Source organism: Netta rufina (genome assembly GCF_964035555.1).
Source record: "Netta rufina genome assembly, chromosome: 9".
Taxonomy (NCBI): Eukaryota; Metazoa; Chordata; class Aves; order Anseriformes; family Anatidae; genus Netta; species Netta rufina.
In genome coordinates this window covers 2806733-2819558 of record NC_140132.1, presented here as the reverse complement: position 1 = coordinate 2819558, position 12826 = coordinate 2806733, and the positions used below count along the sequence as shown (strand labels likewise).

The following is a 12826-nucleotide window of genomic DNA, read 5'->3' as shown; positions in this document are numbered from 1 at the left end:
CACCACAAGCCAGTTATATGCATTTCCATTTCCCAATAGCTGATTACACAACTCTTTTATTTAAAGAAATTTCTGGAATGAAATTCTTACAGATTTTCCAAATTTATACTCAAATTAACATTTTGTTGTTGTTGTTATATGCAAATGAAAAAATAATTTGCACTTACTTCTAGAGGTCACAGCTTCATTTTTTTCCAATGCAGCCAAACATAGAGAATTTTCCTGAGCCTATTAAAGTAATATTTGAGATTAGGTAAAAATACAGGCTAATACACACATACCTCATCTATAACCACATGATCTGCAACTCAAACGGCTAAAATAAATATGAATAAATATTATTATTATTAGGTATAGAATCACTGTATTTCCTTCCCTTGTAATTGCCTGGGGAAAAGGATTTTATCCATACACATCAAACAACGACACAGCCTCAGACAATATCTCAATCATCTTTAGACAAAAAATATTCGAATGCTTGTTTGTGTACCAAAATATAAGTATTTCCAAAACTCTCTAATACAAATATTTTGCCTACATCAAATATTCTACTATGGCACAACTATGCAATCAAATTTTTAGCAACCTTAAAACAGTTCAAATTACTTTTGAGGGAAATAAGTACAGAAGAAATTGCGTTTGACTCAAAAAAAAAAACAAGTACAGATTTTTCTCTGTCTACAGCGCTCTTAAAGGCTTCGGTAAGTGGAATCATCGAGTTGGCCCTCTTCCCCTGTACCTGAGATATCGTTGTCATTCAAAGGATCAGTCAAGACGACTAGCTAACACTATACAGCTGCTCCAAACTTCTGTGGCAAATAAGAAAACAACCACAAATAAAGCATTCCTTCTTAAAGGAATAGTTAAAATCTTGCTCTTACAAATCACAAACTACACTAAAGAATGGGATAACGATATACTGTGACAGGTATAATTTGAAGAAATTTCCTGCTTCTACTGCTACACTCTGCTGAAGGTATATACTGAAAGATAGCCAAAAAAGCTCAAAAGAGAAGTTTATTCCATTTAACGCATGTGCAATTTAAATTGCTATGGCTAGCAAACTACTGATTTACAAAAAATATCATTTTTATTTCCAAAATAGCGTATGTAGAACACTAACCTTCTGTTTCTTTTGTTTATTGTTTCTGGCTTCTTCTGCTGCAATACCAGCTGCCTCATTGAGGTATTTATTGCCTACTTTACTTTCAAACCATTTTAGGTCTACGAAGACTTCACTGAAGTGTTCACGATCAAACTGCAAAGAAAGATTCAAGTTTAGAAATATCAGAGGGATGGAAAATGTAGAGTAGGGTAGCAATAGATTACAAAAAAAGATTTAGATAACTGCCAAACTTCATAATCAGCCCTACAAGTAATAGAGGTATATATGGTCTGGGTAGTATCATCTCATACAACATACCCAACACTTTTATAGTTCTACCTGAGAAACTAAAGACAGGGCTGAAACAGGAACAGCAGATGAACTTCCTCCTTTAAAGCCCTTCATAAGGTTTTAACATTTCCATTTCTAGAGGCCCTATGCATTTTTTAATCTCTAGGATGGATTAATGCAGTGGCACATAATAGGACATCTTCCTGAATGTCAGTTTGTTAATGAAGAATGTGGATGCCTGCCTCAGACGTACTAACACTTCATTGCTCTTTATGAGTAATGTTAATAACAAAACTTGCAAAAAAAAATAATACTGCTTTCCAAGGTCTTTGGACATGCCTTATGCCACAAAAGCCAAAAAAGTTAAAGTTCTGACCAGCAAGGAAGCAAAGCTGGCAACACACTTCGCCCAGTGTTGTCATTCATTCATCAATAATTGAGAACTATAATGCTACTGGTGAACCCTCATTTGACCTGAAGTGCTCAAAGATGCTGGCTATAAAGCCTAAACCCAATTATTCAAGCTTTCTCCTTTCAAGTTATGGTAAGATCAAACAACATCTAATTGGATCCCATGATAAAATAGCTTATGACACCACTTGTAAAACACAAGTTATTAAGCAGTTCATTAAGACATCAGCATAATGCATTTTAGGGCACTATATGGAATTCATATGTAACAGACTGAACCATTCTATGAAGCATAATTATGAAGGTACTTACATCTGACAATCTCATGAGATACTTCTCAAAGCGTTTTAAATTCAGATGCCCATTTTCATTTATGTAACCTATTGGGAAAAAAAGAGTATGTTTTTTTAAGTTAACAATTTGAAAATTACAACCGAAATATTGCATAGACAATAAATATAGTTTTTTAAACTATACTCAAATCTAACTACTACTGACAGTGATGTGTTCTATGGCAAGCCTACAGACTTATCATCTCTTAGAGGTCCTATAAAAAGTGGTATGAGATAACAGAGCTAAATTCAGAGATATTTTTGTTCTTTCCCATTTCTTACACTGGTTCTGTTTCATATTACTGAAAAGCCTGCAGTGAAGAGCTGTATTTTCAAACATAAAAATACTCATGGAGACAAGTGAAGTCTAAATAAGAAAAATAAATTGACCAGATTCAGTAAGGATTATCAACCACAATTGCTCAACTGGTAGGACAGTACATAAGTTTAACTCAACCTTTTGCTCTTACTCTGCCCTACAGCTCTCCCTTTGTTCAGACTTTAAAAATCAAACAAAAATCCCCAGAACTCCTTACCTCCCAGTTCTGGCAAGATAGCCATGTATGTTCTATAAAGTAGCGGCAGTGCATCATGATTAATGTGTAAATGAGGTAGATGAGGAATAAAATCATTGCCTACAAGGAAACCCATCAAGATCCAATCATCTATTATCTTTTCAATATCATATTCAAATGGAATCTTATCCTACAAAAAAAAAAAAAAAAAAAAAAAAAGTAACATTTTTATTATGAAGTTTTCATATAACCTTGCAGGATTTTTTTCCTCCAATGACAGTTCCGTTAGAACTTACTTTTACTGGTGAAAATTCATAATCAATATATTCTCTCATCAGTGATAAGTGCAGTAAATGAAATGTGGTTTCCTCTGGTGCACATGCTCTGTAAATTATTCAAAAACATTGTCAGTTATTTATAAACACAGTTACAACACGAATATTTAAGAAGCCCAAGTTTATCTAAAAATAAGTAATCTGAGGATTATAACTTTGCAGGATCAAGTATATAAACATTTGTTTCCCTCTATTTTAAAATTAAACTGTTTTGAGTCAACCTATTCCACATTGCATTAAATACCTCTTAGGCAATTTGTTGTCCAAAGAGAGGGACAACCTAACCTTACTTTGCACCAAAACCAATGTACTTCTTAAGATATTGTAGGACTAGATCGAATACATGGAGTATGCAGATTCATGTCGAAACTGGCTGGGTTACGTACTCAGTCATTTGAAATACTTCTTTAAGAGAACACTGTGAAAACATGTTCCAAATGCATTATCTATTAGTGCCTTCAACACATGCTACTACTGCACACAGAGGAAGACAAATATAATATTCATATATGGTTTAAAGCAGACACCATGTATTCTTTTCTTGCCTTCTTTTTCCAGCTTTATTAAACTAGTTTATATCTACTAAAGTTATGCCAAAATCAGTTAACACATACATGAAGAAATTAATGAACGAAGAAACTTTGATGTATTTTAAATTTGTAGAGGACTATTTCACCTTGTAGATATTATAACTAGCTGGAACACCTCCAATGGCAAGCCAGCATAAACACCTGTATATTCACACACACACACACACACTTTATTTGGGCCAGAATCCTCTGAGAAACGTGTGTCACACACAAACTTAAACGAACAGTATTAAGACAAACTCTGAGCTACACTTGGCTGTGCAGAACTTCAGATCCAATTCTGTTTCTTTTAAACCTAATTTTCAAATTGGTATAAAGTAACTTTGGCAAATCCAGGTCGATGATTATTTCACCTGTCATTCGTCATGTCACTGGATTTGAAAATCCCGATAAAACTGATTCCTCTCAATCAATTAACTGCTGATAGATATTAGTTTGTATCCTTTTTTAATATTTTCAAATTCCCAAGTGAAAACGCTCTTTAAAGAAGTGACCATATTGACAGAAGGCAATTCCCGCAACTTCCTGAAGTGAACTCCTGTAATAAGCCATATTATCTAGACAACATAAAAATGCTACATCTAGTGCAATGCTCGAGGAAAAAATGGTACCAGGAGATCTTGCTTTTTCATTTTTTATTTAACTAATTCACTAAATGTTGTCACACTTCTATTATATTCTTCTATTAAAAACATGGGAAAGGGACCTCTTTCTTTAATTAGAATTAGCTCCTTTAAAACATTACACTGCTACATGCCAACACCATCAACATAACAAGGCAGAATTTATCAATTTAATTGAAAAGATGACTGCAGAAGACTATGAAACACTTATTTCTGATGTTTATCACATCGTCCTTGGTAATAAAAACATGTATCATTTTTGCTAATGCATAAACCTAAACAATTATACGACTTACTACTGTGTTATCCAAAAGCTTTATTATACCAAAAAGTGAGTATTTCTTGGTCTCTCCTACCTTTGCCTTGACCCACTGAATACATGTTTAAGGTTCTTCACAGAAGGAACCTACTCACAGAAATATCTACCAAAAATATTTTTTCTATTAATTCAGAATAACTCCATGTCCATGCACAATTCTGGAACAAAACACTTGATCCTGACTGATCATAACGCATGAGTCCGTTCAAATGAGCAAATCCAAAATAACAGCAACCAATCAGCCACTTTAGAACAGTTTATTTTAATAATTATTCCAGCCACTTACCTCATAGATAATTGAGTTTTAAAAATGTTTTTAATAAGAAGTGTGGAAAAAGCATCAGTACAGCCTAAGCTACCCCATTCAGAATATGAAGCAAGAAGCACAACACACCAAAGGCCTAAGGACTTTTTAATTAGCTGCCCTGACAACATACATTTTCTCACATAAACAAATTAAATCACAATTTAACAAGTTCATTTCTCTAAATTCACATATACTCTAACAAATAAACTAAGACTTGATTAATTTACCATGCAATCAACTAAGACAGTTTTCGTTACGTAGTACCTTTTATGATTTCATTTCATCTTATATAAAATTAAGAGTAAAGTTAAAAGCAGTTCACCTTTGAGATTTTTTACCACCAAATCTGACTTCTTCTCTTAAGAGCGCAAAGTGTGCCTCATGACTTGTTAATCCCAGCATAATCTATTACAAAGAGATATTAGAAAGGTCTTATTTCATTTTTTAAAACTTTTACACAAGATTTGAACAATATAAATAAATTTTGCTGTTCTGTTTCATTATAAATTCAAAACTTTGTAGGAATACAAAGTTACATGTTTGCTGAATAAAATTTTGGAACACTGTGCTTACAAACCACAGACATACATACTTTGAAAACTTCTGTTGTTTCTTATTTTAATTTCACATACCAAATCAGCATCTAAGCCATAGAGACAGTGTCTTGTGTTTGGATCATGATGGGGCTTTGCTTTTTCTGATCTGATGAACTCCATAATTTTATGCTCTCCTTCCCCTGGAGTCTGCACGGAGAAAATACACACATAAATAAATAAGCATATATATTTATTTCAAATAAAATTGTTATTTTGAAGAAAAATAAGAAAATGCAATGACCTCATGGCCTGATAAATAGACTGTTACTCCCTGCCAGGATTTGTCTGTAGAAATTTTCATATTGACGAAATATTTAAGATGTTCATGCAATCTAGCCATGAATTCAGTTCCTGAAAACAGAAACCCAAGTTAAACACAAAGCTTTTAATTAATCATTAAAAACTGCATTTACATATGTCAAGTATTTATAATAACAGATACAGATGCTGTAATAGAAAAGGCCTACAACTGTTTTTTAAAGACGTTTCTTTTTTTTTTTCCCCCATACCAACTTAAAAAATCCCTAGAACAAGACAGTAAATCAACCATATTAAAAGCTATTCAAACTTCCTGTAATTTCAAAAGAAAACGCACTTATAGATAGGAAAATATTACCAAACTATAGGTTTAAAAAAATAAACACATTTAATGTTAAATTTAGACATTAATTTAAATAATTAACAAAATATCTTACCTGGTGTAATACAGTTGGAGTCAAATCTGGCTTCAGTAGGTAGAGTTTCTCCCTTTTCTAATGCCTTTTTTATTTTGTCCTCTGCCTCTTTTGCTGACCTGAAGCAAAACAGGGGTGGGAATAAGGGGTAGAGAAGGAATTACCATAACATATTTCTGAAAAAAAATATTTATTAGTTGATTTTTAAAGAATGTTTAAAAAAAAATAAAGAAAAAAGAAAAAAGAGGGAGAGACACTTAACTCCTGAACAGAGCTTGAACTTGCTTCTGATAGAACTACAAGACTTACAAATAGCTTTTTTACCCAGTAATGACAATAATCCATCATTACTCAGATAAAATTAATATTTAGATTACCTAGAAGATAACTGAGTAACTCATCCTAAGGAAAGTAAAATAACATTGAGACAAAGGTAATTCTTGGGATCTATACATCTGAAAATGCAATCTCAGAACAGCAATGAGCAAAGCAGCAAGTCTGGAGTACCACAGAGGGGAGGGAGGTGTGAACTAACGACTGATTGCCACTGCTGGAGAAACAAACAAAATCACCCCAGTATTCTTTGTCAAGGATTCTATGCGCACTTCTAAAACAGAAAAATAGAAATCAATGTCTTGAAATGGTTTAATAGATTCTTCTCCTATACGGTTTAAAGACTTTACTTGTTCTCTCAATTCTGCTTCCCCCCCCCCCTTTTTTTTTTTTTTTTAATTTAGAACTCTAGATTTCTTAATTCCTTCCTTCTCCCATCTTCTTTTTTCCTTAAAAACAGGTAAGCAAACAACAAAACACCCTCCCTGGTTGAAAGTATTCTCTCTTGTCCCTTTCCTCCCCATGTGTTTGTCCCATTTCACTCAGTATCCCTGTATTGTCAGTCTCCAAACAACTTTCACATGTCCCAAAACATTAAATATTAATTTGTTAACACTGTATAATTTACTTGCAGCTGTACATTTGAGCTAGCTTGATAACAAGTATCAGCAGAAACCAGAGATCTATTAGTTCCCAAACTTTCTCCTCTATGACTGGCAAAGAACAACCCACTGTAGTTACCCAAAAGGCCTCTCTAGCAATAGCATTCACAAGGAGCGAAGACTCTCATAAGTTATCAACCACCTGCAGACATCCTCATGAACTCCAGTGCAGATTTATTCCACTGAAAACTTCGTATTAAAAAAAAGTCTCCATTGTCCCCCACCCAAGCTTTGCACACACAGAGGAAGATCTGAGTAACAAGCACACTTTCCTTTCTGGAATGCTGATTGTACATATTAACCTTTTACAAGCAGCTACCTTCACTTAACTAAATATTAAAGCCACTGTCAAAGGCATGACTACTCATAATATATTTTATTTTTCATGGCATACGTTTAAGTAAATGTTTTTAGGTAAATGTTTATTATCCTGAAGACAGAGGAAGAACAAATATTCTCACCTAAAACGTCTTCCACGCTGCTGATTCATTTTTGCTCTTGGAGCTACACCATCAACTGCCATGAAGAAAACCTTCCTTGGCTTAATAATGCGAAACAGTACTTCCAAATAGTGAAAAATATCAGCAAAAATCTTATCTTCTGAGATTCTGAAGTGAACATCATCATCATTTGGATGTGAACACTGATGTATAATGCCATTCATGTCCAGGTACAAGTTGTCAAATTCTGGAATCTAAGCAAGCCGTAGTTAGTACCCAGTTGGGAACAGCTGAAGGAACGCAGTCACTGCACAATGCACAGCTGAGAATAATAAACTCTGGAAATGAACCGAGGTGGCAAGGCTTTCCCAGAGCCTACATACACCAACATGCTAAGAGTATCTTGACTGGTTACAGGCTTCTCTGTGCTTTCATTCCATTATTAGGATTTTCCCGGTGAACCGATTCATATCCCATCCTGAACATTTTTGGCCCAGCAAAGGCAACACAATTCTAGAGATAGCTATGTTCTACATGGTACGAGGAGAAAAACCAAGTGATTCCATTTTGCATAGCTGCACTACAAAAACAATACAAACTACAAAACTGAGGATGCAGTTTCCAATATTATTTCAAAAGCAAAATCAGCCTTAGGGCTCTCTTAGTCAAACAGTTCCTACCGTGACCACTCCATGCTTAGCTATGATAATCGCTGTCTGTGAGTCTAGAGAACAGTAGTTATCACCAAAAGCAGTAGTTATCAGCAGTATCATCAACTTCTTTGTCATGAATTCCAAACTTATGGTTTACTGTTTGCCTAAGTCTCAGTTCTAGGGAGCTCTGTCCTGGCTTCATCTCATAGCCTTCTCTGGAGCAGCCCAACTTCACAAGCAACATTTAGAGCACAAACAACGTATGGCACAAAGGGGCCGTTAACTACCTTTCTGTCGCCAAAAGAACCAAATAAGCACAAGAGCAGTTTGCAATAAACAAATCGACTCTTTGATCCACCAGTATGACTGCTCATAAAAATTCTCCAGGGGCAGAACTGGCAGAACCTCCAGCCACCAGCAATAACTACTCTTTTGTTGTGCTCAGTGATCTTCGGTATAGTTAAACTCAGTAGCCATACTGCTCTCAGCTCGCTCAAAACTCAACTCATCAACGCAGGCACCACCTTTAAACAGGAACTGAGCAGGGCATTACACAGGCAGCATCATAGGGAGAGAAAAACTAAAACAGGATGTTGTGCTTTTGTATGGAAGCAACATATATATATATATATATATATATATATAGACATACACAGACATGTATGTATGAAAACAGATGGTCTAAGAAGCACAGACACAATACAATTGAAAAATAATTGTGCGTGTTTTACACAGAAATTGCCTTCTATTATTCTGTGTAGATTTTCTGTAATAGCAGACAGGAACAAAAAAAAGATGTAGCTTAGACAGGTAGCCTACGCTGGGAAAATTCTTATCAATGTAGACAGATGAGGCTGACATCATAGTTCAGCCAGCGCTCCTGCTTACAAATGGTAATAAACAGGACATCAGACATATGTTAGCAAAAATTACCATCTGATTCTGTTTGGCCAGAGCAGGAGGTGGTTGAAAGCAAACTTTCAGAGCACTGAAACACCCGAGACAGCAGTTACCTGCCAGAACAAATGTGGACAACCACCAGCCTGGTATCTCAAAACACCAAGATACACAGCTTCCAAAATAGTAGAGAACAAGCCTCACTGTCTTTTACACAAAATATACTAGCGAATACATTTGAAACAGTTTGAAGTCCTAACCTGGATGATAGTATGCATCAGGCTATACATTTGAGAGGTCTAGTAAAGATGAGGAAGAACGTAGATACATGTTACCATCCCAGTCTCGTGTCACAAACAGCCTAGGCATTTTTTTTCCTCTTTTATAAACAGCGAGTAGCCCACACAAGCCAGTTACATCATCCAGCCTCCAGAAAGCCTGGCTACAGAGCGGCAGCACTGCCCTACTCACGGCTGAGTTGCGCTTTCATTTCTGAATAGCTCTGACAGGCTTTCAGAGGGGTGCCACCCCTGGGGGTACTCCCCTGGCTTGGGCAGGCACCTGCAGCCCCCTCAGCCGCCACAGCTCCTACCTGCACGCCCGTTTTCGGCCAGCAGCCCCGGCTTTCGGCCGCACGGCTGCAGGCGAAGGCAGCCGAGCCTCACCCCAGCACAGGGGCCGCGGGGCAGCGGAAGGGCCCCCCCGGCGGCCGCCAGCCCCGCGCGGGCCGGGAGCGCTCCGCCAGCCGCCAGGCCGGGACCGACGGCCGGGCCCGCACCTCCCGCCCGGGGGCCCCCAGCGCCTTCCGGGCCCCCGCAGCGGCCCCCGAGCCCCGGCGGAGCACAGGGCGGCGCTGGGACCCTGCCGGCGGCCCAGCCCCCCCGGGTGCCGCCCGGCCCCGACGCCCCGCGGCCGCCGCCTCACCTGGTGCTCCTTCAGCACCTGGCTGAGGCACGGGTACCGCTCCGACACCCAGCGGTAGAACTTGGGGACGCCCATGGCCCCCCCGCCCCGCGCCCCAACGCGCCCCGCCGCCGGCCCCGCTCCGCTTCCTTCCGGCGCGCCGCGCTGACAGCCCGCCCGCCCGCGCCATAGAGCGCCCCGCGGCGACCATAGAGTGCGCCGGGCAGAGCGGCCGCGCGTGACGTCGCGGCTGAGGGCGGGAGGTGGGCGGGGACGGGACGGGGGCCCCTCCGCGGCCGCCCGCTGCCGGCAGGGCCCTCTGCTGCCCCCGGCCGTGAAAGGCAGCGCAGCGAGCGGGGAAGGCGGTGGGCTGCTGGAGGCCGTAACGGGTTTAGAACGGGACCCGTTAGATCTCCAGGGACCGGACTAACCCGGCATAAAAAAAACATTCAAACGTATTTTCCAAACGATGTGGAGTGAAAAATGACCGCCAGAGCCTAAACTCAGCATCACTGTGACCAAAAGGAACAATGCTGGTTCTTTCAAAACAGCAAGAGCACAAAAAAAGCACACTAACTTTCTGATGTGAAAACAGAGCCTCATCTTTCTTATTGTTCCCCTTCCCTCCTTACACCTTGGAGGCACAGAGAATCGAGCAATACTGTACAGGAATAGCATATCCCTTCTGACCATAGGAATCTGAAAAGAAATCACTCGTTATAGTTGCACTTTTCCAAGGGGATTGTGCAGAGCAAAAAGCTCTTGTCCAGAACTCTCAGGAGCCTGAATGTGTTTTGCAGCCACAGCTCCTATACCCTGCCTGCTGCACCAGTGTCACAGCCATGTCACCATGTTCCAGTGTGTCATCAGCATGTTCCAACTCACCTCTTACTCCCACTTCCTTCAGGAGGGCTTGCTAGCACAGTAGGCAAGGGCTAACAAGAAACAATCTCAGAATACACTTTGTGAGTTTATTCATGATAGGCCTTGAGATCCTAAATATCACCCCTCCCTCCCAAAGACAAGGGACAACTTTTCAGACATTATGGCCACGTGGAACAGAGTCAAAAGGAAACCAAAAATCAAGCTGCACTGCTGAACAGAAATATACTTTTGAACTCTGAGTAGAAAAAGATGAAAGCACCCCTTTACATCAAATCAGTATAAAATGTAATGTCAGATTTTCTAATCTACAAATGAACTAATGAAGAATGAGGAAATCTTTATAAAAATATACAGTATTTTAAAAATAGAGTGCACCTTTTCAACACTGAAAATATATTCAGAGTACATAAGAACCTAAGAAACTTGCAGACTTGTATAGTCCATTTAGCTGCTCATATGTACATTGTTTTTTGTACAAAAAAAAACAAATTGTAACATCTGACACATCTGCAAGCACATTCACAACATGCCTGCAAGTGTTCTGTATATTTTATGTAGATTTCAGATTGACCTTTAAGACTGTGCCACGGCTTACAATCACAAAACAAAAGTAACCAGTTATCACTGAGTAATACCCTCTGAAGAATATTACAACTTCATAAATTGTGATGGCATCTTTCCCAAATGAACAGATTTCACATATATGGAGCCCAGCCCATATACATTTGGCAGAGTAGATTGTCATCACTTGCTTCTTGAATAAGGTAATGAACATGCCCTTCAATAGATAAGGGTAATCCTTTTATTCTGTTTCTTGTCTTGATAACACCCTGTAGCCGTTGTTCTATATCAAGGACATGGGTTTTGGCCTAGAAACAAAGAAAAGGAAAAATAATTGAATATTGTTATTTTCCATGGTCTTCCACATCTTAAAATAAAACATCATTATTAGGATGTGTTTAAAATCTGTGTGTTAATTTAATACAAAACGTCTACACCAGTTAAAGGATAATTACTGTTTTAAAATCATTCTCCAAAATAGATACATTATTGGTCAAATTAGAGCTAGTGTCTTAAATTTTACAAATAAAGTTTGCCAGAAAAAAATGAGAAAGCTATGCAAAAGTATTTGAAAATGTTAGTATGTTTTATTTCATAGAATTCCTTCCAAATAAATAAATAAAAAATTGAATTTGCATTTATTTATTTATTTTTTTAAAGCCTTCTTTATTTTTATGTTTTAAAATTCTGGATAAAATTAAGGAAACCTACACTTTAGGCCAAAATTATGAGCAACTGAAAATGAAGTCTCATAACAGGTTGTGTTGAACAACTCAAAATGAACTGTTTTGAGGCTCAGTTAGAGCAGCTAGTTCATACCAATTATGTTCAAATTTTCTGTTAAAGCTCAAGTATTATATTGCCATCTATCCAGAAAAACAGTTATGTATGTTAACTATGTGGGTGATCCTGTAACTAAATGAAAGGCTCTGTAGAAACAGCTTTGTTGGCAATTATTTGAAGATAAGATTTTATGTGCTCAAGTGAAGCTCAGGAATATAGCTTCAGTACAGTATTTTGTTTTTATCTTAGTTGCCCTGTTTGTCAGTGCTTCATATGTTTTATGTGCTATTACACGTTTAGTCTTTTAAAACATTCCTTTTAAAGCCAAAAAAAAGTCAGACAAATCAGACATTTTACAGAAGGGAAAGAGAATAAATACTACAGCTTGTACAAGCTATAGTTTGTATAAAAAATACAGTATTTGGCAGCAACTACGAAAGAAACAGTAATTAATATTTTCCAAGTACCCCATTCATATTATTGAATAAATAAGGGCCTTGTTGTATAAATGTCCACTCATGAAAAGCACCAAGTATGCCTGGAAAGGACATCTGGAGTCCTTTCCAAGTGTTACCATCACTGTTACTCTGGACAAGCATGCAAGAATTTTA

General features: G+C 37.9%; 2 protein-coding genes across 6 annotated transcripts in view; both read right to left on the bottom strand.

Annotated features, from left to right (window-relative positions):
• XRN1 (5'-3' exoribonuclease 1) overlaps positions 1 to 10104 on the bottom strand; it is a 37606-nt gene extending 27502 nt beyond the window's left edge. For all 5 annotated transcript variants that reach the window (XM_084292245.1, XM_084292242.1, XM_084292243.1 and 2 more), the window contains exons 1-11: positions 10008 to 10104; positions 7555 to 7787; positions 6120 to 6217; positions 5666 to 5775; positions 5461 to 5571; positions 5151 to 5233; positions 2951 to 3038; positions 2676 to 2844; positions 2120 to 2187; positions 1124 to 1258; positions 168 to 228 (exon numbers count right to left, since the gene is read on the bottom strand). In XM_084292245.1, the coding sequence (XP_084148371.1) occupies positions 168 to 228; positions 1124 to 1258; positions 2120 to 2187; positions 2676 to 2844; positions 2951 to 3038; positions 5151 to 5233; positions 5461 to 5571; positions 5666 to 5775; positions 6120 to 6217; positions 7555 to 7787; positions 10008 to 10082 (1231 nt within the window). In that variant the 5' untranslated portion in view covers positions 10083 to 10104. The remainder of the gene's footprint in view (positions 1 to 167; positions 229 to 1123; positions 1259 to 2119; positions 2188 to 2675; positions 2845 to 2950; positions 3039 to 5150; positions 5234 to 5460; positions 5572 to 5665; positions 5776 to 6119; positions 6218 to 7554; positions 7788 to 10007) is intronic.
• Positions 10105 to 11090: 986 nt separating this feature from the next.
• Positions 11091 to 12826, bottom strand: part of ATR (ATR checkpoint kinase) — a 40368-nt gene continuing 38632 nt past the window's right edge. Inside the window, exon 47 of the mRNA XM_084291889.1 lies at positions 11091 to 11740. Coding sequence (XP_084148015.1) covers positions 11567 to 11740 — 174 coding nt within the window. The 3' untranslated portion in view covers positions 11091 to 11566. The remainder of the gene's footprint in view (positions 11741 to 12826) is intronic.